The sequence below is a fragment of the Thermobia domestica genome, chromosome 14, assembly GCF_964235325.1.
Source record: "Thermobia domestica chromosome 14, izTheDome1.hap1.1, whole genome shotgun sequence".
Taxonomy (NCBI): Eukaryota; Metazoa; Arthropoda; class Insecta; order Zygentoma; family Lepismatidae; genus Thermobia; species Thermobia domestica.
This window is the reverse complement of record NC_137467.1, coordinates 127,655,906-127,678,476: the sequence shown is the minus strand read 5'-3', so window position 1 is coordinate 127,678,476 and position 22,571 is coordinate 127,655,906. Positions and strand designations below refer to the sequence as shown.

At 36.7% G+C, this 22,571-nt stretch overlaps 1 protein-coding gene across 1 annotated transcript in view; it reads left to right on the top strand.

Annotated features, from left to right (window-relative positions):
• Positions 1-22,571, top strand: part of LOC145670716 (crustapain-like) — a 143,757-nt gene that overhangs the window by 23,108 nt on the left and 98,078 nt on the right. The window contains exon 2 of the mRNA XM_081739497.1: positions 16,680-16,787. Within this exon, the coding sequence (XP_081595623.1) occupies positions 16,692-16,787 (96 nt within the window). The 5' untranslated portion in view covers positions 16,680-16,691. The remainder of the gene's footprint in view (positions 1-16,679; positions 16,788-22,571) is intronic.

Sequence of the window (22,571 nt, the reverse complement as noted above, 5' to 3'; positions counted from 1 at the left end):
GAGGGAAGAACATAGACTGAAAGTATTTGAGAACAGGATCCTGAGAAGAATATTCGGACCCAAGAGGAACGAGAATGGGGAATGGGGGAAGCTTCATAACGAGGAACTACATAGTTTATACGGTTTACCCAACATTGTTAGGGTCGTCAAGTCTAGGAGGCTTAGGTGGGCAGGTCATGTAGCTAGAATGGAAGAAAGTAGAAACGCTTTCAAAGTCTTGACTGGTAGACCCATAGGAAAACGACCATTAGGAAGACCTAGGCGCAGATGGGAGGACAATATTAAGGTGGATCTCGCAGAGATAGGAATACAAAATAGAAACTGGATGCAATTAGCTAAGGATAGAAGTCAGTGGAGAGCTTTTGTGAACGCGGCACTGAACCTCCGGGTTCCATAGGCCATAGAGTTAGTTAGTTAGTTAGATACTCATTTCAGGTAAGTAAACAGAGAGAAATGAAAAAGGGAAATGTTGGTCTTGAAAGTAAAACGAAGATAAAATCACCAGTGTTCAGAAGCATATTTTTAAATCACGCTTGACCTTAGTCATAGGAGCTAAATACGCGTTTCGGATTAGTTGGAATTATCAGTTTCATGCCACGTAGCATAAATATAGCAGAAATCATTTGCCTGTTACTGGCGGTCTTGGTTTTCCGAGCGAACTAGCGCAATGCATGAGGAATTATAATTGCTTTAGGTGTGGGTTCAAACCCGGGCCAAGGGAAGATTTTTTATTTTTATAAAAAATAATACTCAAAAAGTAATTACGTGACGTGTGCAGTTTTTGTGTATGATTTCAGTGTATAAGTAGTAGTAATATAATTATAACAAGGTCTTCTAGAAGATTCTTCCCATTTTCAGAACTGAGGAGCCATGGCCGCCGTAAGAAAATATCCTAGTTAGGCCAATTGTCATAGATACTAAAACACGTTTCTGATTGCTTGCAGTTTGCGATTGTCCAAATTTTCTGGTGTATGGATTGTGTATTATAGTAGTAATAGAAGAAAATTGTCACTTTGTTGGAATTGAAGAAGAATAGTGAAGAAGCAGTTGAGTTGAAATTTATATCCTGGAAGTCAAGGTGTAACAAAACTAGCCCTGCGGCGCTTCTAACCCATTCCTACAACTACTACTATTTCTACTATTCTTAATACAACAATTTACTACTATTAATAGTACTAGTACTACTACTACAGCTATCCTTAGTTCTGAATATTGGAAGGACTTTTAGAAGACCTTGTTATAATTATACTACTACTACTACTGCTACGTATACACTGGAATCGTATAGCAAAACTGCACACGTAACGCAAATCACTTTTTTGAGTGTTATTTTTTTTATAAAAATAAAATTATTTCCTTGGCCCGATTTAAAACCCTCGCCAAAAGCAATTATAATTACTAGCGTATTGCGCTAGTACGCTCGGCCACGAAGACCGTCAGTAAAGATAGTTGATTTCTGCTATATTTATGCTATGTGACGAGAAACTGATAACTCCAACTAACGATAAACGCGTATTTAGGGTCGAGCGTGATTTAAAAATATGCTTCTGAAAATCGCTGAATTTGTCTACGTTTTACTTTCAAGGCCTCCATTTCCCGTTTTCATTTGTTTCTGTTTACCTATCTGAGATGTGTATCTACTACATGGCTTTCGAGACACACAGCCTGTGAGTTTTCAAAGGAGTTAACTACTGTAATATATAAATTATTATATAAAAAATGAATGTAAGTATGTGTGCCCAATCATCACGGCCAAATGGCAGTCAAATGAAATGAATTTTGGTATATAGTTAGTCCTTAATCCAAACTGGTGTGTAATCATTGGGTAGTCATAACAACATACTAAGGGATAGTGGGGATCCGAATTTTTACGAAAAACATTGTGCATCTTACAAGCAGTTCAACTTACAGAGCTGAAATTCAGTATATTAACTCTGTTGAAAATGAACAGAACGATCCCTAGCATTTTAAAACTTCTCCTTTATGGGGAAGGGCGGCACTTTCTATATATGGTAAATTGATAGTGGGTTAGTTTGTAAAAATAATCGAAAACAATCGATATTAGTTGAGAAACATACAATACAGTGCTTCGCATCATATATCCAAATACGCTTACCATAACTGGCAGATCCAGGACGCACTTCTGGGGCGGTGGGTTGTAATATTGGTACTTAGAGCTACTTTTAAGATCTCTGAACTCTGGGTTTTATTTATATATAAAATAAGAACGTTTCCTCTTCTGGGAGGGGGCTATTGCCCCGGTTGCTCCCCCTAGATCCGTCTCTGCTTCCCATGCGCTTTCTATTATAATAATTGCTGAAGCTTCTTTATTATATGGAGCGCTTAGAGCACAGGCTAATCAACCCATAAAGTTGAAGGAAAAATAGACAAATTTTATAACGTAATCTTCTATATGTTGCTCTACTTACCTCGATTTGGAACTTTAAAAAATTCATCCGTTTTTCCACTGAAAAATATTGATAATTCAACAAGGAAATAATTAAACCATGATAATTTAATCGAAATTCATCGAATTTTACCCATGACATACACTTTACCATTTTACATCGAAAAGGTCAGATCCATCGTTACCGTAACAGGGGGTTGCTTGAGCGATTGATCGTAGAAATTCAAACTGCAATTAGTTAGAATTTCACAATCTCGTTGTATTACAAGTGAAAACTCTTTAGTCGATAGAGAAAATGCCGTGGATCATGTGGCAGAGTTGAAGATGTGTTTTGGTGGGTCAGTGGTTCATGGTGGATGGTGGATCGGAGTAGGTCATGATGGGTCACGGTGGGTCTTGGGTTAGAGTGGGTTACGGTAGGTGATGTGTCATGGTGGGTGGTGGGTCAGAGGATCGTGGGGCACTGTGGGGTGCTGGGTCAGTGGGTCACGTTGGGCGCTGGGTCAGTGGGTCGTGGGTCAAGTTTTCATTGATCCACGACATCTCAGCCTTAACTTGTTTGGGTTCGGCTAAACTTGAACAGAATGTGTCCGTTTATATCAGAAAACGAACCGTAATTTGGTTCAGTTTTGTGTGAAAATAGACAATATATTGACATTTTTTCAGAATATACTCATATATTTTGGAAAGTTCCAAACGATATGTAATGGTTTCGTTTTAGGTTAAGGTATTAAAGCTTGGTGTTTCACTTTTGAATGGAATTAAGATTCCCCAGGTATTTTTCTCTCTCTCTCTCTCTATATATATATATATATTTTTGTGAAAACACGTTAATGAGCAATAGAAAATACAACAGTTTTTCGGTTCGGATTGGTTAGGGGTTAACAGCTTGAAAATGTAATCTTTACGTTTGTCCCATGATTATTCCTGTTAGGTTGAGGAAGACCGTGATTAAAACAAATGAATTAAAATAGACGAATTGGTGGAATGAGAAAGTGGGAGTGTCCCGAGAAAACCCACGAGCACGATTTGTCCGTCTCAAGCTTACTCAGATGATTTATTAGGCGGGTTCTCAGTTTCGATTTCCGGTGGGAGAGCCTTTGAAATATTAAATGTCCTCGATGTATCTGTGTTCGTGTCCCTGTCGTTGAAGGTTACGGGAAATAAATGTAAAACAAGAATAACTGAATAAAATAGAGATAAGTTACGGAGATACTTTCGGCCTTTTTAATTTAAACTTGAATCATCTGGACTATGGTATTTTATCATAACCGAAATCAGTGTTTCATTGTTAATAAAATATTGGAATCGTAAACGTTTCCAATTTCCTACATTCACGAGTGTTTCTTGACTCTTACTTAAAAGAGCAGTATTAGGGTCAGTTCCGCTCAAATCGTCGTGTGAAGCACATCATGCAGTAATATGGCTGTGTTAGATATGTTCTATTCCTGCGAACTTGTGTGCTCTTAACGTTGCTAGTGCTTATTATGTTTGGTCTGCTAGTGCCTAGCAGTCTTTAAGTTCAGTGTTTTTTTTTTTTTTTTTTTTTTTTTTTTTTTTTTTTTTTTTTGCAGTTGCCTCTGTCTGAGTATTTATGGATTACAAAAAGGACCTGCAATTTAAATTTCTCTTTGACAAAAAATTCCGAAGTTCAGGCCCGACTTTAAGTCAAATTTATCAGTGGTTAATTGAGACTTTTCTCATCATTTTTGACAATATTTGTGCGCTTCAGTTACACGCAGAGTTTTATAGTATTTATGTGAAGTTTAAGATTATACAGCCGTATGTACAGTTTGCTTTTACTGCCGTGATTCGGTGATTTTTCATTATGCCGATGGAAATCCTAGCACTGTAAGGACTTTACGAGCAGAAACTCCAATAAAGCAAATTAGAATATGTGACTTCCCTTTGGAGGCGCCATTACAGTTTCTTGAAGAACGTTTTAGTTCTTACGCCAAGGTGCGTCAAGTGGAACCCTAATTTTGGGCACCTCGTTTTCCTCCGGGGATTGATATTGGTATCCGGATTATTCATATGGAACTACAGAAACATATTCCGTCTCGTTTAATAGTACAGGGCTAAAAAATGGGTGTATCCTATGATAGTCAACCTATTACTTGCTTTTCTGCTAATGGCATTTACATAGATCTCCATTTGTCCATTGGAAAAAATCAAAACATTTGAATGCGAAAGCTGCTCCTGTGTTTGTTCAAATTACTGAACGTGGAAAAGTGCGACAATTCATTCCGTCTTCACGGCTTTTGGAGGTTCGAACAGAAGTCCACCAGGATCCTGTTCGGGACCGCCCAGAACTTTCTTTTTTGAATGATGAGGGTGAGTTTTCTGAGTTACCAAAATCACGCCCCTTAACGGTGTTAACACCAGAACAAGCAGTTTGGCAGAGTCAGTATCAAATTTACAACCCACGAAATTACAAGATACATCACTGGATGTTGTGCGCCCAGTATCATCTAGTGTCTCGCTCCCTGATAATCTTCCGCGGATAAGTGACTCCGCTCTAGAACATTCAGAAGTCTTCATTTCTCCTACAGTTCCTCAAGATGATGTGTCTGTTTTCCCTGATCCCGCTTCCCAACAAAAAGGCTAGGGATATCAAGGTCATTGACGAGGAAAAAAGATTGAGTTTACTTCTTGGTGCAGTTAAATTAACAGATAAAACAGAATCAGTGACCCTAGATCGCAAGCTCATGCTATTACTAGTTCGGAACTCACGTGAGTGTAGGTTGAATCATTATTTTAACAGTGAGCATTTTTTGTGGCATCACGTTGGTTATGTATGTCTGGATGATTATTTTTATTTTCTGTTACGAAACACCAGAGTTCTATATTACACGAGGTGACATGGGTGACTCGGGGAGTTTCACTCGGGTGCGAAGAAATCGATTCTTATTTTCGTAGTGAGTATATTCTTTGTGTTAATTTTTTCTTGTTTTGCAACGAAATGTCAGCTGTAAATTCCTTTAAAGTGTTATCACTTAACATTAATCGTATCAGTTCAGCGTCTAATAAGTCCCTTCTTAAACAATTTATTGAGCACCGTCACCCCGACGTATGTGGTATAGTTGAACTGTCTTTTCCGTCGTTAGACTTTCTTAGCAGTTTTTACGCAATAATTAACTGTGAATCATATACAAGGATGGCACTTTTGGTACGGAAGGTTCTTACGTATGATAGGGTGGTGATATCTCCCGATGGGAGGGCCATTCGTTGTTAGATTCAAAATATTTGTTTAATTCTATTGTATGGTCTGTCTGGCTATCTCATGGTACTAAGAGGGAACAGTTTTATGCACACACCATTCCGTCTTTAATTTCGGCCGACATTAATCAGTGTATTTTGATAGGTAATTAACCCACAAGATTCTTTCACCCCCACACGTCTATGTTATGCGTTTGTGATGCTTGTGCGAGCTATACAGCTGCATGATGCCCTCAGTGTCTCGACAGAAACGATCGCGAATTCGTAACGGCACCTTTAAGTTCAACAGTGGTCCATTTATTGACTCTTCGCTTGTCTTTTTCGTACCATGCCACAATTGAAGTGGCATTTAAATTGCCATTTTTCATACCTGCGGCACGTGGTTTCTCGTTTCGGAAAATTAATATTGAAGTTATGTCACAGGAGGAAGTACTGGAGGTGTTTTCTACTTGGTTTGTATATTATTGTAGTAGTATGCACAAATTTTATCCTACTGTCGGATCTTGGTGGAACTTATATTGTAAGTCCAAAATCCGAATTTTGTCAAAGGCGCAGTCGAATCGCGCGCGAAGACGATCGTCAGTTTCACGAACTTTTTTATATTGCTCTTTGTGAACTTTGGGCTGCACCTACTTCACTGTAAATCTTAGCACGTATTAATGATCTTAAATGCCGGTTGAAACAGATTTTCACGCATTCATCTCTGCAAGCTTATTTTTCTGAGGACTTTTATCATTGGCTGTCTGATAAAACTGCGTCTATATACCACGTTGACTGACGTCTACGAACTAGGCGTTCGACTTTCATCCCTTACCTTGTTTGAAGTGACGGGAATACTACCAACGATGCTTTGCAGATTTTAAATGAATTTACACGCTATTATACCGACATTGCGAGTGAAAAACCGATCAATTATGCGTATAGACGGGAATTCTTGTCCGCGCTAACCCACCAAACTCACGAATCAAGGATTTCACCTGTTAATGAGTCCCATAACCAAAATTGAAATGTTAAATGTTCTCAAGGAAGTGAAAGGTCGTAGTGCCCCTGGAATCAATGGCTTAAACATAGCATTTTACATACGTTGTTGGACATGTCTCAGTGCTACACTCGTCACTATCTTTAACAATTTATTATTATGTGTCGCTTTTTCGCATAGCACCACTGTCGCTGTACTTGATCCTAAATCTTCTTGCGCATTTGAGGTTTCAGACTTCCACCCTATCTCTTTATTGCCGGTCATCCTAAAGCTCTTCACGAAGGTTCCCACATCACGGCTGCGACCAACCAATTATTCGTTTCTATGCTAGTGTTTTTCAGGCGGCACTCCATGAGACCTATAACCTCCAGTTACTCTTCGTTCATTTAGAGATCTTTTTGCGTATTTTCATTCTCGTCATGTTTCGCCGAGAGCACTGGCGGTGGACCTGGAGAAAGCGTATGATAGCATCGATCATGGCTTCTTAGCGTTAACTCTCGAAGCCTGGGACTACCCGTTAGCCTTCCGACAGGTCCTCCCTTACCTTTATGCTACAGCGAACTTTCGCATTCAGATTAATGGCCATTTATCCCCTGTTATTCAGTTAAAACGAGGCTTGCGCCAGGGTTGTAGTTTATCTTTCACGCTTTTTTGCATTGGTGCTAGACTTTTTACTTCGGCGATTGGCCACATTATCGTCTCTTGGCCCCTCTATGTTTCGCTGTCAAAATATGTTTGCATATGCTGACTATCTGAACATCACCGGAGTGGATCCCGCAGCTATAATGAAATGTTTCCCAGTTTTGCAGCGATTTTCGCGTTGTTCCGGTCTCCACTATAATATACGTAAAACACACGTTTTACGGTTTCATGGTTTTCACTTACCAATAAGTGGGACCACTCTAACCTCATGTCACGTCTTTAACAATCTTAGGAATTCCCTTCACGTGGTGTCCAGTTCAGAATTATGATGAGATTTGATCCCCACTGTTATCACAAGTACGCATTCCATGAATTTTCGAACACTACAACTATTACATCGTATTCAGTATATTAAGGTTTATGAGGCAGCCAAACTGTGCTACTGGGCGAGAGTTTACCGCTACAGGAAATGTATGCACGTAAGTTTGAATCCCTGTTTCTTTGGCATTTTTGGTTATTTTTCCGCATTCCCCGTATACCACTTTACCTTCCGCGTTTACGTGGCGGATTAAGTTCCGCTCACCTTCGCCTTAACTGTCAAACATTGTTCATGTGCAATTTCAATGTTCATGTGCTATAATGCTGTTCTCCTTGGACACTCTCCTTGAACACAGCGATGGATTCGTTGCTTCTGGCCGTGTTATGAATATCCTTTGAACCCTCCTTTTAACATTTTGCGGCCCAGTGTCCGTCCTATGTTATGACCTTACTTCGTAATTGGACCTACGCTTGGATGATGATAGACGTCCATTGCACGTACATTATATCGTATCTTTTTGGAGTTAACGTATCCTCAGAAACGCCTTAGAATACTCCTCCATTTCTCCCAGGTGATTTGGCCACAAGTCTGGGTTAATAGTTTTGGTCTCTGTAACGTTCTTACATGCAGGAGGCCTGGTTTAAAGCTGTCCGTCAGCTCGTTCCTACTTGTCCGCGTTTATTTGGTGCTCAACGCGCACCTGATGCGATTTTGAAAGATGCAATAAAGAAGATACATTGGACCATAGTTATACGCAGTGCATAGGTGCTTGCTCAATTTGGACAATTCTGACAGCGATGTTAGGTCGTATTAACCGCCGTCCACCGCATCTGTTGACTGTTGATTGCATGCTATTTCCAGATTTGTTTTCCCACCAGCAAAACATTATGCGCTGCTCTTCCTAATTGCATGTATGATATTTTATTTTCAGCTGTACATGCCTTTGTTTGATACCTGTACGTATTTTGATTTTTGCTACGCCCTCGCAGAAAGCTTTTCTCTCCCGAGGTGGACCGGCGCACAGTGGAGCCAAGGCGGACAAAATGGAATGTCATGAAAGTGACAATTTGGGCGATAATCTATACGTTTTCTATAGTAAATGAAGCGAGGAATCCGATTGTGATAATTATTTTGCAATTAGCATTCTTTTGCAATTAGTAAATTGTATTTAAAACTCAACAATGTTGAAGTTGCTGAGTTTACGTAGGCTTATTAAGAGGTAAAATACAGTTTTGCTTTATGGGGAAAAATAGCTGCCCTAACGTGACTGATGTGAATGCAGGCAAGCATGCAACAAACAATTGGTTTGCCAAAAAAAGTTACATAGAAGGGGTAATTTGAGCAAAATAGTGAATTTTTCAAGGAATTGCACACATGTCTAGGCTTATAAAAAAAGCTCCGCTCTAATTGAAACGTTTTCTTGAAACTACTGTAGTAAACTACTTTCTCTGTAAATTGCATCAAAATATGTCACAAAATTTAGCCATAGCACCGTTGTAAGCTGGCTGACTGCTTTGAGAAAACCCAGTTCCCGTGGAGCAACATAGTAGGAGGTATAAATAGGGCCGTTTGCAGCGAGTACTATAAAGTCAATTGGCTATCATGGAATTTCTATTCAGTAGTTACAGTAGTTGTTTCAGTGAGAGTGTGTGCTCTTTTCGTATAATGGAAGAAGCAGTAAAATATGCCGAAGTTTGTGAAGTGCTACTTATAGGTGGATCACTGGAGTGTTTTATTCGCGAAAGATATCAGCACATGCATAAAAATAAACTTTCTCGAATTTTTGATGAAATAAAGAAAAGATTTTTGCTGCATTATGTACAAAAACTAAAAATAGTTAATCACAGTAAAACATATTTTCGCAAGAAGTATCGCGAGTGGATGAATGGTGAATTTGTGATTAGTTTCCCCAGTGATGATGCTCATTCGCCGAAGTCTTCCAATCCTGTTGGAAGGCCTAATAAGTGTTTTGAAGATTGTTGTGAGAGAAGTAAAAGACGTAAAGTTCACGATCTAAGAGCATCACATTCCCAAAGCGTAATAGATGCTGCTGCTTCGTCGTATTCAGGAAACACATCGGAAAGTTTCAGTGCTGATTTGGCATTATCACTCTTTACACAGGCTAAGCTTTCCAAATATCAATACGAGGTAATCAGAGCTGCCACAAAAGAAAAAGGGTTTAATATTTTCCCCAGCTATAAAAAAATCCAGTGCGCAAAGAAAGATTGTCACCCTAATGATATCAAAATTACCGAGACCTCCGCAGAAGTCCCGCTCCAAAGTTTACTTAATCATACAGCCGAAAGGACCCTAAAAACAATAAATGAGAAGGAATTAGAAACGTTGAACTGCCAGGCACTGACAATGCATACAAAATGGGGTTTTGATGGCTCGTCTGGCCAGAACGAGTTCTCTCAACGGTTTGCAAGTGAAAGTGACGCGAGATGAGATGCTAATTTATTTATGACTTCTATTGTGCCTTTACAAGTAACCCTATCTGGGAATGAAGATAAATCAATTTGGGTTAATCATAGATCTTCCTCGAAGCGACACTGTCGATCACTCAGGTATAAATTCATAAAAGAGACACATGAAATAATAGAAACTGAGAAATTGAGGGTTGAAAGGGAAATCAAGAACTTGCAAGAAACACGATTGAACCTAGGGCTCAACTGTATCACTGTAAAACATGTTTTACATTTGACAATGTTGGACGGAAAAGTTGCTCAACATATTAATGAGACATCTGCAGCAAGTAACTGCTTCATTTGTGGGGCTTGCCGATCGGAGATGAGCGACTTATCGAAACTTAAACGGAAGCAATCTAATGAAAAAGTACTGAAACTTGGGATTTCACCTCTTCATGCTCGAATCAAGTTCATGGAATATGCACTACATCTAAGCTACAATCAACAATTCAAGTCGTGGAGGACTACGAAAGATACTCTCCCAATCAAAGAAGCTGCAAAGAAACACATCCAACAACGATTTATGAATGAGCTCGGGATTAAAGTTGATGTAAACCAGGGTTATGGTTCGACGAATACCGGAAATACATCCAGGATATTCTTCCGACATTTTTCTCTAACAGCAGAGATTACACACATAGACGAAAACTTGATTCGTCGGCTTGGTATAATACTGGAGGTAATTAACAGCAACTCTGCAATTGATTCAGATAAATTTAGATTGTACACAGCAGAAACGGCTAAATTAGCTATACAGTTATACCCGTGGTACTATATGCCTTCTACAGTGCACAAAGTATTGATACATGGGGCCGAAATAATACAAGCTGCAGCTCTGCCTATCGGGTTACTTTCAGAGGAAGCGCAAGAAACTCTTCATAAAGATTATAAGGATTACAGGCTTCACCATACAAGAAAATGTTCCCGTACAGCCACCAATGAAGATGCGTTCCATAAAATCCTCGAGTCATCAGACCCATACATAACATTCCTGACGCCCGAACTAAAGAAGAAACATCTTCCTCTAAGTACTGAAGCTACAGGATTATACATTTTGATTTTCTTTGAAAAATACTTGTCTTTTCAGTTCCTCCTGTAAATTATTTTTAAAGTGTGTTATACATATAATAAGAATATATACACCGTTGTTAATAGAATGAACAGCCTTTTCCCGACATGAATAAAGCAAGTTGTTTTTTCACCTTTAAAATATACAAAAATCGTTTTTGAAGACTGCAATCTAAGTTTTGTAATTTTCAAGTCATGGACTTATGAAAACACTCATATAAACATACCGTTTCTTTGTATTATAATTAAGATATAAAATGACACAATATTGTGTTTAGCACACTTTTTTGTATATGTTATTTCTCTATGATTTATTTATTCTACAATATTTTGCAGAGTCTGACTTCCTCAAATTGTACTTTTATATATATATATATATATATATATATATATATATATATATATATATATATATATATATATATATATATATATATATATTTCTGACTAGCATCATCCATTGTATGCATCAGAAGTTCACACAGCTAAATTTAATGTTCTGTTTGAGAAGATATCTCGCGACATTTTGAGTGCAGTCAGTCGTAACGTTCCGGAAATGGTTTCATTTGATACACCACCACAACATACAAGGGAGCACACCATCGTCTGTTTCTTCTACCAACATTACACTATTATCGAGAATTTTGTCCGCAAAACGGGTGTTCGGCCCCACTGTGCGGCGTCTCTTCAGTCGGTTTTTAGAGGTGGTGTTGCTATAGACTCTTTCCTTCCCGTACGTCTGAATCTAGGCGGGTACGTAAGAGACACCTTCAGTATGTCTCGTTTTGTTGTGGTTTTCTCTTATATGTTGATGTTTAATAAGTCCAGCTATTGTTACAGCTATTCTCTTAATTTAATTTGTTATGGCAGTTGTCAAGTTGTTGTTAATTTTCTGTATGTTATTTAAGTATAATCAAACTCAGGGTAGTGGCTTGAGCATTCGTTTCGGGCTTTTGGTAAACGCCGTTCGATTCCCTATGAAGAAATTAAGAAAAAGTTTATAATTTACAATGCTTACATTTCTGATGTATAATATGAAAAATAGTAAATTTCTCTCGTTCTTACAAGTAAGGGTTGAAAGGATTTCCTTCTCAGGAGAAAAGTAACAACATGACATCACAGTCTACAATCTCGGTACCTACTGTCTGAAAACAGCGTGTTCTGCAAACAATTCATGGTTACGAAAGGATCATCCTTAAGGCCTAGTGTGAGTCATAATTTGTGTGAAACGTCATTGTGGAATTGTTTCTAAGTTCTTCCACTCTTACTAGAAATAATAATAATAACATTTTCGTTCGCCATTTTCAACACGTTCCACCAAAATTGGTAAATATCAAGTACTGTATTTTTTAATATTTGTATGTATATTTTGTTAAAGTATCAATATAACGCATTCATAATCCAATGTCTTTTACCCAAAGAAAGGGCGTTACTATGTATCGTGATGAAGAAAAATCCTGCTTAGTTTCTGTTAAGGCATCAAAAGGTTCGATTTTCATATTGTCTAGTAGCTGACATTTTCTTTCCGTCCTCTTTTCCTTCCAAGGTATTTCTTATAAGGCAGTTCATCCTTATAGAGGGTCCAAATAATTTCTTTTCATTTTTCTTAACGTCAGTATGCTTATTTGCAATGGAATATAACGTAATATTTAGGTATCAAGTATTCAGTAATAATAATAATAATAATAATAATAATAATAATAATAATAATAATAATAATAATAATAATAATAATGTTATTAAAAGTTTTAAAGTTGCCCTAAAAGTTTTCAAAACTTACTTAAACGTAGGAATTTCGTGGAAGGGATTCCGTACCTTCAAGACACAACTCTGTAACTACCCAAATTTAAACGAAAATGTTCCACTAAAGTTTCATGTAGAAAGTTTGTTACTGTACGTTTTAAGGAAAATAACTGTAATAAAAATAAGTGAATATCATTGAACAGTAAGGCATATAATAAACTAACTTGTAGAATATGCAGATGTAATTATAAAGCTTTGTTACAAAAGTATATATTCAGTGAGCTCTGAAATACAAAGTAACTAAATAACGTAGAAGATTCAGTATACAGAGCAATTGCTACTTAAAGAGTGGCATGCACTATTTCGAGAAATGTTTACGATACTTTTTGCCTCATCTCGATTCTCATTTCCAAAGCTAGACGATAATTTGAGTTAGCCTTGTCCCATCTCGAATGTAAAATATTAATTCTCATGTTATTTTGTTTGTTTAAGAAACGAGATGAAAAATTTCTCTTCTCGTCAGCAACTTTAAACAAATCCGAAATATTTTTTTTTTTTTTTTTTGCCAAATGTCACGTTTCTGCTTGTAATGGTATGACCTGGGCGATAACAAGTTTCTAATTTTTAATCTTCTACGAGATAATTGTTATTATTACTATTATTATTCCTCAAGATTTGATAATTCATTCAAAATATCTGAATATAATAAAACGTATGTCATTGCCGACCACTCGCCATCAAAATTCCTAAAGTTAAAAAAAAAAAAAAATGACCGACGTATATTCGATCCAAAAACCTCCAGATTACTGGCCAAGCGCCTTGACCACTGAACCACGATGACTACGCTGTAAATGATTTGTGTTTAGTCTGGTTACGTTAGGTTTCTTTGCCTTTGCTTGGAAAGTTGTATGTTATTTTTCTTCGTTTCAGAAAGTCTTTCGTATTTCTTTTATGATGATATAAGTTAATAATCTTCGGCAAAGTTTATATTAATAACATGAGTTGTTCTTAAACCGTTCGTTCAAAAGTTTGTTTCTTCTCCACACCAAACAACAGATATGACAGATTTAACCCTAGGAACATCAAAGGGGGGGGGCTCGGCGGCCCACAAATTATGCTTGTTATATTTTCTAACATTTCTGATTGCATAAAAAATCTAAAAAAAATGATATTGTCAAGCTTGACCCCATTAATAAAAAAACGTACTTGCTTAGTTTTTAGTGTTTTGTTTTTCCTATTTATAAATAAAGAAAATGTTGTGAGCCTCAAAACCCACCTTTGTAGTTCTAAAGAGCTATTCACCGCAAACACTAACTGTTACATTCCAGTGTTTTGGCTACTTATTGTACTTTCCTTTGGAACAACTTTGGTATTACAACATGCAGGGTCACTCTGAGCTATTATTCTGGGGCAGTGTTGCCAAGTGCACGTTATAAAAATAGTATATATATTTTTCCTGATTATTTTTTGGCACCTAAATATTTTATTTTCTATTAGTTTATTCCTTCTAACCTGCTACACACACAACACACAAACCCCCCCCCACATATATATATATATATAAGAGAGAGAGAATCAAGTTTGAATAGTGATGAAAAGGAACTATGACTTGCAGTGAATCCCTTGTAATATTCATCATGCTATAGTGGTGTTAGTTTACAAAACTGACAGACAATCGTAGCCTGTTTGCTTACGTCTTACATGTTCATTCCATAGGTGCAGAAACCTGACGTTGTGCTATTAGAGAAATTATAACTTTTTGTTGGGTTGGTAACACTGCTTTGGTGACAACCGCTATAGTGTCTGATGAACGTCCCTCACACTGTCCATCTTTCTGTGAAAACAAAACTGGAAAGAATTTCGCTGTTCCAAGGATAACCGGGATGGAATTAAACAAGATTAATCCTGAATTCATTGGAACACTGAAGTATACCTCACTCGTCCCCATTCTACCCCATTTTACAGTATCATATAAAATGCTTTTAGAAGCCGCCTTAGTACACATACTACACTGTACTAAGTTGTTATTGATCTGTTTGATAGTTTTTCTACCCAGACAAAAGAAATAAATAGGTCATAGTCACTGACAAAAATTAAAAAATGGTAACTTGAATAATTATATACATATAGTTGGCAACAACATACTTAGAAACCTATAGTAATAGAAAATAATAATATGTGATGTATTAGACATCACAAGTTCATATCAGACAAGATAAATTATTTTCCGTGAGAAATAACGAGCTTTAAGCTGTGGGCCTCAGCTAGTCTATATTATAAAATTGAAAGTGACTATTTTTGTGATTCCTAATTTCTTGAACCACCCGACCGATCTCGATCAAATTTTCAACATGAGGTTTGGGCCTGGAAGTATATGTCGGCCGTCATATATGTTGAAAATTTGATCGAGATTGGTTGGGTGGTTCAAAAGTTATTAGGTTTTACTAGTTTTTATTTATACTTCCCCCTCCCCTCCCCTTCCCTAGGATCTACCGTTAAAGTGAAATTACAAAACTATTTCCAGACCTGAACCTCATATATCTTGAAAATTTGATTGAGATCGGTCTGATAGTTCAAGAGTTATTAAGTTGGAAAAATAGCCACTTTCAGTCTTATATAAATTGATTTTTATATATCTCCCCCTCCTTCTCCTCCCCTACGTTGCTCCGTCAAATTTAAATCATAGAAACGATCCGTGGGCTGAACCTCATCTAACTTATCACAATTAGTCATATTCATGCTGTGAATATCCTTCTAGCTTCTTCCATGTTCGACAATCGTCTCGGGTGACAAACCTATGTGGGTCGAAATGTAGTCACTCATCCAATCTCTTAAGGCATCACTACCTCATCTAGCCATGGAAAGTCGTATTACATGCAGCTTCGGTACGCATAATACAGAATGACTACGGGCATAAAATTGCATCCGTAAAGCTGTTACTATATCGGAGGCAAGAGGAAATCCTAGTTGCTATTTAATACACTGAAAAAAAAAATGTAGGTTGCGTAGGTTTCATGCGTAATTCCTTTAGTTTTTGGACTTGGAATTGTAATTCCTTTAGTTTTTGGACCGCCTACATTGTTTCACACGTACAGCAGACGTACAACTGAAAACGCATGTTTTATAATACTTTCCGTATAAGTGTTGCATTTATACGTACTTTTCGTGTGAAACAATGTAGGCGGTCAGGATCTCACATACAAATGGACGTATATAGCATATAGCTGAGGAATATAACATAAGTATATGCATGTGCTATACGGAAAACTCTGAGATGTCAAACACCCTGCAACATCTAAGGGCATTGCGTATGTATCATATGGATAACGTATGCTCCATACTGATTTCTGTAGTAAGCAAGAGGATTCCTATATTTGTACAATATACTACTGTCCGGAGAACGGATTTTTCTCAGTGTAGGTGGATGTGTTACATACGACATATATGAATGGCTTGGCCGAACACAATGGTAAGCGCCACTTCCTCAAATTGTGTTATTAGATGAAATTGGCTGCAATTGAATCACAAAAGAATGTGTAAGTAGTTTTAATTCGGAAATGTAGTTGGAGAAGGCAGAGGATACTTGTTTGTTTTGCGTCATTGCGTTGAATTACGTTGAAACGGTCAACCATGTTTTTCAGTTTGCTCGAAAATTTTAAAATGTGACTTACTATTATCATCTAAGCCGCTTATATATTTGGAATAATTTCAAACAACGCATTCGACTGCATATAGCTGATAAGAATGTAGAAGTAATAATTTTACTTTGTTTATAAAATACTTCTTTACTTTTCTAGTCTTAATAGAAAAGTAATTTTCGCATTTGTTTTTTAGGAGAACAAAATCATGAAAATCGTACTAAGTTTTATAATCGTATCAGTTCTTTATCTAAGTTACTTGACGACGGCTTCAGAAGTCGATAAAGAATGGGAAGACTTTAAGGTAGGAACTGATTTCATTAGTATTCTTCGTTAGCGTTATCTGAAGAATGAAAGTTATAACATATTCGTAACATTATCAAATATTTTCTTATAATTTATGTTCCTTACGCAATACACTGGTTTGTAAAACTTAAGGAGGAGACCAGTGTTGCCAACAAGTTGGTACAAAAAGTCGCTAAATAGGAGATGAAATGACTCCAATTTTCGGTGAAAAGTCGCTAAAAATTTTTTCGTGAAGTTTGGCTTCATATATATATATATATATATATATATATATATATATATATATATACAGGGTGGGCCATTTTAATTAATCCACGGAAATATCTGAAAAATGATAAAACATAGAAGAAATTTTTGAAGTACACGTTATATATTGCTAAGGGGGAAACCCAATTCCGCCACAAGTACCCCTCCCTGCCCCCCTAAATGGGGGTAACGGGGAGTAACTTTGAAATGTCAAATGGGAACATGGGTCGAGTAATACCTCGTTCGAAAGGTCTTAGAAAACTAAGTAACGCTGTACCAAAAGATGTTTCATATTGTGCACCAATTTCAAAATGGCCGCCATGATATGGTTCGGAAACTCCAGTACCCGTAGTATGAAAACCATGGAAGGTAAATGAATGTAACAAAATTGAAATACGTAAATATCATAGGGCATATCGAATGATGTAATCCCTGTGATCCTAGTGGCCTCCCTGAAGGGGTCTTGTGAGCTAACTTCAAAATTTCAATGTCCGACCGGACAACGGTTCGGGCATACGCTTGACCTACCCAATGCTGTTTGGAAGGCAGACTTCATGCATACAGAATTGGTGCACTAAGTTAACGCGGATGGCCACAGTTACATTTTGATTAACTACTAGCATTCATGTCATATTGTGAGCTTGAGGGACGAAACGGTGTGTACGTATATCCCCGAAATGCTTTCTGAGTAACCAGGACGCATTGCATAAAAGTTTCTCTTTTTTTAGTCACTACAGCGTCATCCTTACAAACAAATGTTTCAACCACACCATACCTGTTTGTAAGGTTAGCCTTAATTTACGAATTAAAGTAGAGTTCTCGTTTGAACTTTCACTTTACTTTCCACCCCACTCACATACAGAGCGCAGGGAGAGATTATTTTGCAGGACTTGGATTTCTCTCTATACATTATGGCAATTTTACTCTAATATTTTTATCTCTGTTGTATTATTCTCGAGCCTTGGAACGCCTTCGTGGTTTTCCTATTTAATTTTCGTTATTTTCATTTATGTCTAACCGTATTCATACTATGGGCACTAGACGTTTTCTGAAACACAGTCACCATGTCTTTGCGATCATTTTGAAAACGGTGTCTCATGTCGAAAATTTTCTTACAGAAGCTGTTTGATATTAATTTGTCTATGTACCGTGATGTTACTCGCTTTAAGCTGCTATTTGAAATTTTCAAGTTGGCCCCGGATACCTTTCAGTGGAGTCACCCCGACAAAACCTCTCGATGTGCCTTACGTCAGTTAGCTACTCCAGTTTTTCTTTTGTTGATTTATCTCCAATCGCTTTCATACTACGGGTACTAAACCTTTTCTCTGACACGGATACTATGTTTCGGCGGCCTTTTGAGAACACTGCCATTTCACATCAATCGTTTTATCCTGCAATATATTAGATTTTGCAAGATTTATCGAAGGAGGTACCACTCGACTCATGTTACTATTTGAAATTTTGAAGTTAGCCCCCAAGACCCCTTTAGGGAGGCCACTGGGATCACAGGGACCACACCGTTCGATATGCCCTATGATATTTACGTATTTCAATTTTGTTACATTCATTTACCTTCCATGGTTTTCACACTACGGGTACTGGAGTTTCCGAACCATATCATGGCGGCCATTTTGAAACCGGTGCACAATATGGAACATCTTTTGGTACCGTTATCTTCTTGCCTTAATGCATACAAACGTGTTTTGAGCATGGGCGGAGGTAGGGGTTTTCTGTTGTTGAGGTGGATCTTCCTGAGGTTTCGAACACTGCTCAGTCAAGTGGGTGTCCTGAAGTTTTCCTCCTTTCAGTTGACAAACTTTTCCACTTGGACAAGAATTGCCATGCACATGACGCAAAAGTTGTTTTCAGACACACACCACTGCTTAGTCTGGCTGCTTCAGTGAAGAAAGAGGGAGAAGAAGACATTCTCTTGCTAGACACGTAGCCAAGGAGGGGGTCCGGGGGTCCAGACTCCCCTTCGAAACCAGAAATGAAAAAAATAAGGAAGGATGAAACAAAAAGAAACTAGAAAAAGAAAAAGAAGAATCAGCGTTAAAACTAAAAAGTTGCAGCAAGCTTTCGGCTACTCTTTCTTATGAGGAAATATGTATTATTTGAGGTGCATTTCCCTGTAACCGTTGCCTTAGCATTTACAAATCATTGTGTCACTTGCAAAAGAAATACTCAGGTGGAGAACCTATCGATGCCGTAACAGCAAATATTTAATAATAATATAAATAATTAAAATAGGAAAAGAAGATAAATAAATGTAAATAAAGAATAAAGAATATATCTCCCAAATGATAGACTACATTTCATATGACTATGGAAAAGAATTATGATTTGTAATCTATCCGGTTTTTACGTTTCATTATCGATGGTTGTTGCTATGGCCCTCAAATATAAGTAAAAGTTCCTTCGACGAGTATAAATGAATATTCTTCCCTGGACCACTACCCTTTTTCCAATGTGGGCTCAAGATGTATGTACTAGTTATCAAGATGAATGTCACAAAGTGATAATATCGAAATAATTTAAAATTTCGGACTAATTTAGAATTTCGAATGAGTAATAGTATAGCCGGAATCTACTCATGGCTGAGAAAATACGCATGGGCGCCAACCATGTATCAGCTTTCCTGTTATGCTGATTCTCTACGTGTAAATTACATATGCATATTTGTCACACACTGAAGAAGCGTAGTAGTCCATAAGACTGGGGAAGAAAGAAAGTAAGTAGCTAACGAACACAACACTGAATCACCCAATAACTAAACATGATCAACTGTAAAGAAGTGTCACGCAACGGAATTCTCGCTTGATTCTCATAGGAACACAATATGGAAATAAGTTCTTCCAGGTTCTTGCCAAGGACAGCATTCCCCCATCCCATGGAGACTTCAATCCATTTATACTGATTTAATCTATACCCATTTATCGTAGCATCATAAGACCTAAATATAAAGTTTACTGTATTTTAATATTATGATTTAAATTCGTATAGCTTATAGTAAACAACAACAACAATAATAATACCGAGTTCAGAGTAGGATTATTTTAATGGTCGTAGATTGTCGTGATATAATTTAACATATGCTTACATAGAACGTCATATGTCCACGCAACAAACCTGAACATAGTTTTCCAATGTTTTCTCAAAACTTCCTTGGATTTTCTTTTTAGGTACAACTTTTGTATATACATTTTCAGTAGCATTCGTAATAAATATCAAGCACAGTTTCATTGTTTACAGTTAGTTAATATTTACTTTGATCTATATTTAAATCACAAGATTACACACACTGTACATGCAACTAACACATATCCATGCAAGTTATAAATATTTAACCTAAGAAAAATAGTAATTGGTGCCTATGAGGAGTTTCAATTACAACTACATATAAGAAATAGCTAATTATTTTTTTTATTTCTCTTTTTTTTTTAATTGTAAATAGCTCGTGGACTCCCTAGGGTCCCTCCGTGAGCTACAGATATATACTGGAATACACCTGTTTGCAATATGCTTATTCTTGTATACCTGTATGTATAAACAATCTAATATATTATTTAACTTATGACAGGTGCATTAATTCCCAGTTTAGCCAGCTAGTATCAGTTCCTGAAGGGAACATTATATCAGGCTACACTTACATTCAAACCGAACAAACGTTATGATGATGTACATGACGATGAAATACATTTATGGACATGATAACATACTAAATTACTATTAAAACACAAGAAACCAGAAACTCCCTATATGCACCAATCACCAACATGCACACATTCACTCACTCCGATATACATGCACAATCAATTGCAGAAATTTAAACTAACCTACTAAGTGTTGGCATGCCAATGTACTAGAATAATAATTCGGAAACTGTGCTGAAACTAGGTCAATCTATACCATGATATTTAATATTTTTGCTTGTTGCCCAATGCTTACTTGAATCTTCAAATTTCAATTTTGAATTAGCAGCCGAAGCTTGTGAGGGGAGACAGGGAGACATAAAATTCTCAAATTACTGAAATTTAAAGGCTACATCATGGTTAATAACGCTGAATTTAATTGCACATAATATTAGGGAGTAAATCTACGCAATGCCCAAACTAATGGCTAAGCTGCCCATGGCAGTGTAATCAAAGTTTAGCTACGAGCCATACTTTGCTTTCTGTTTCACTTTCGAAATTATACAAGCACCCGGATTAGTCAGTACTTATTACGGTTCAGTAACACTTATTATTCTAGTTGTTACCTTATATCAGTTGTATCTGGAAAGTAAATCTTGATTTTTACCCAAATTGTTAACTGGCTTATAAATAAAGGACACGCCCCCTTCATTCAAACTTCATCCAAGTACCTCGAATACATCCGCGTTCTCCTGAGCAACACATGATGACTATTTTCATGTCAAAATAGTCCCATGGTCCACTCAAGATTTTTCAATGGTTTCTATTTGCAAAAAGGTATTAAATTACGTAACAATTAATTTAGAAGATTTACACAAATTTTTGTAGATATTAGCCCAAAACAATTTTATTCTGTTTCATATGCATGCAAACAGATTTTTACCTACGCTGTAATCTTTATGACGCTTCAACCTTGGCATTACATTTTAAAGCAACCAACAGATGCCGACACACGCACGATTTAAACAGAATAGTTGCGATATTTACTGCATATCAATAAATGATTAAATGCTTACACTAGATTTAATGAAAATTTTGTAACAATCGATCAGTTATTCCTCCAAAAATAATATTTAATCTGCACTTTGTCCTATTCCTGTTAATAATCTCACAAAACGAGTACCTAATATTGTTTGATTTCTTTAAAATTTAACAAAATACAAATGTGTTTGTCTTCATTCTTTTCGAACTCTTATTTTCTGTTGTTGAGATTGCAGCCCCGTGAATATTATTTATGAATTTATCATTATGTCATTAATTTGCCCCCTGTCCATTTTAAATTCTAAATATACTCTTTCATAATAATTCTAATGTGCAGCTTCATGTAGAGTATGGTAATTTAGTTATTATTGGCCTAAATATATATTAAACGCACTATATTTTCATAACCGCAATTGAAAATACTAATTACAATGGTTACCTGAATGGCATAATCTACTTTTGAAAGGTACCATTTAACACAGACTGGTACAAGTATAGAATGAACGCTCCACTTAAATGCATTTGAAACTGTAATTTGAAATTACTGTTTCAATTTCCCCCCAGCTGGTAAAAAAAAATATTTCGACAGAATATTTTTTTTAGCCTTTTTATGCTTTTTAACAGATTTTAAGTTCCTTCGCTTCACATGACTCTCCCTTACTCCTTGATCAACCCTCATAGTTTAAAATTAATTTACATTTTCACAAGATTTAAAGAATCATTCTGTACCGTTTAGTTGCTGTTGTTCTTGTTCCACTTAGTGCCAAATTGAACTTTATGTTATTTTTGTTAATCATATTTCTAATGGAATTTGTTATTTATTCATTTTTTTTTATTATAGCAGGAGTTAGCACAACAGTGAT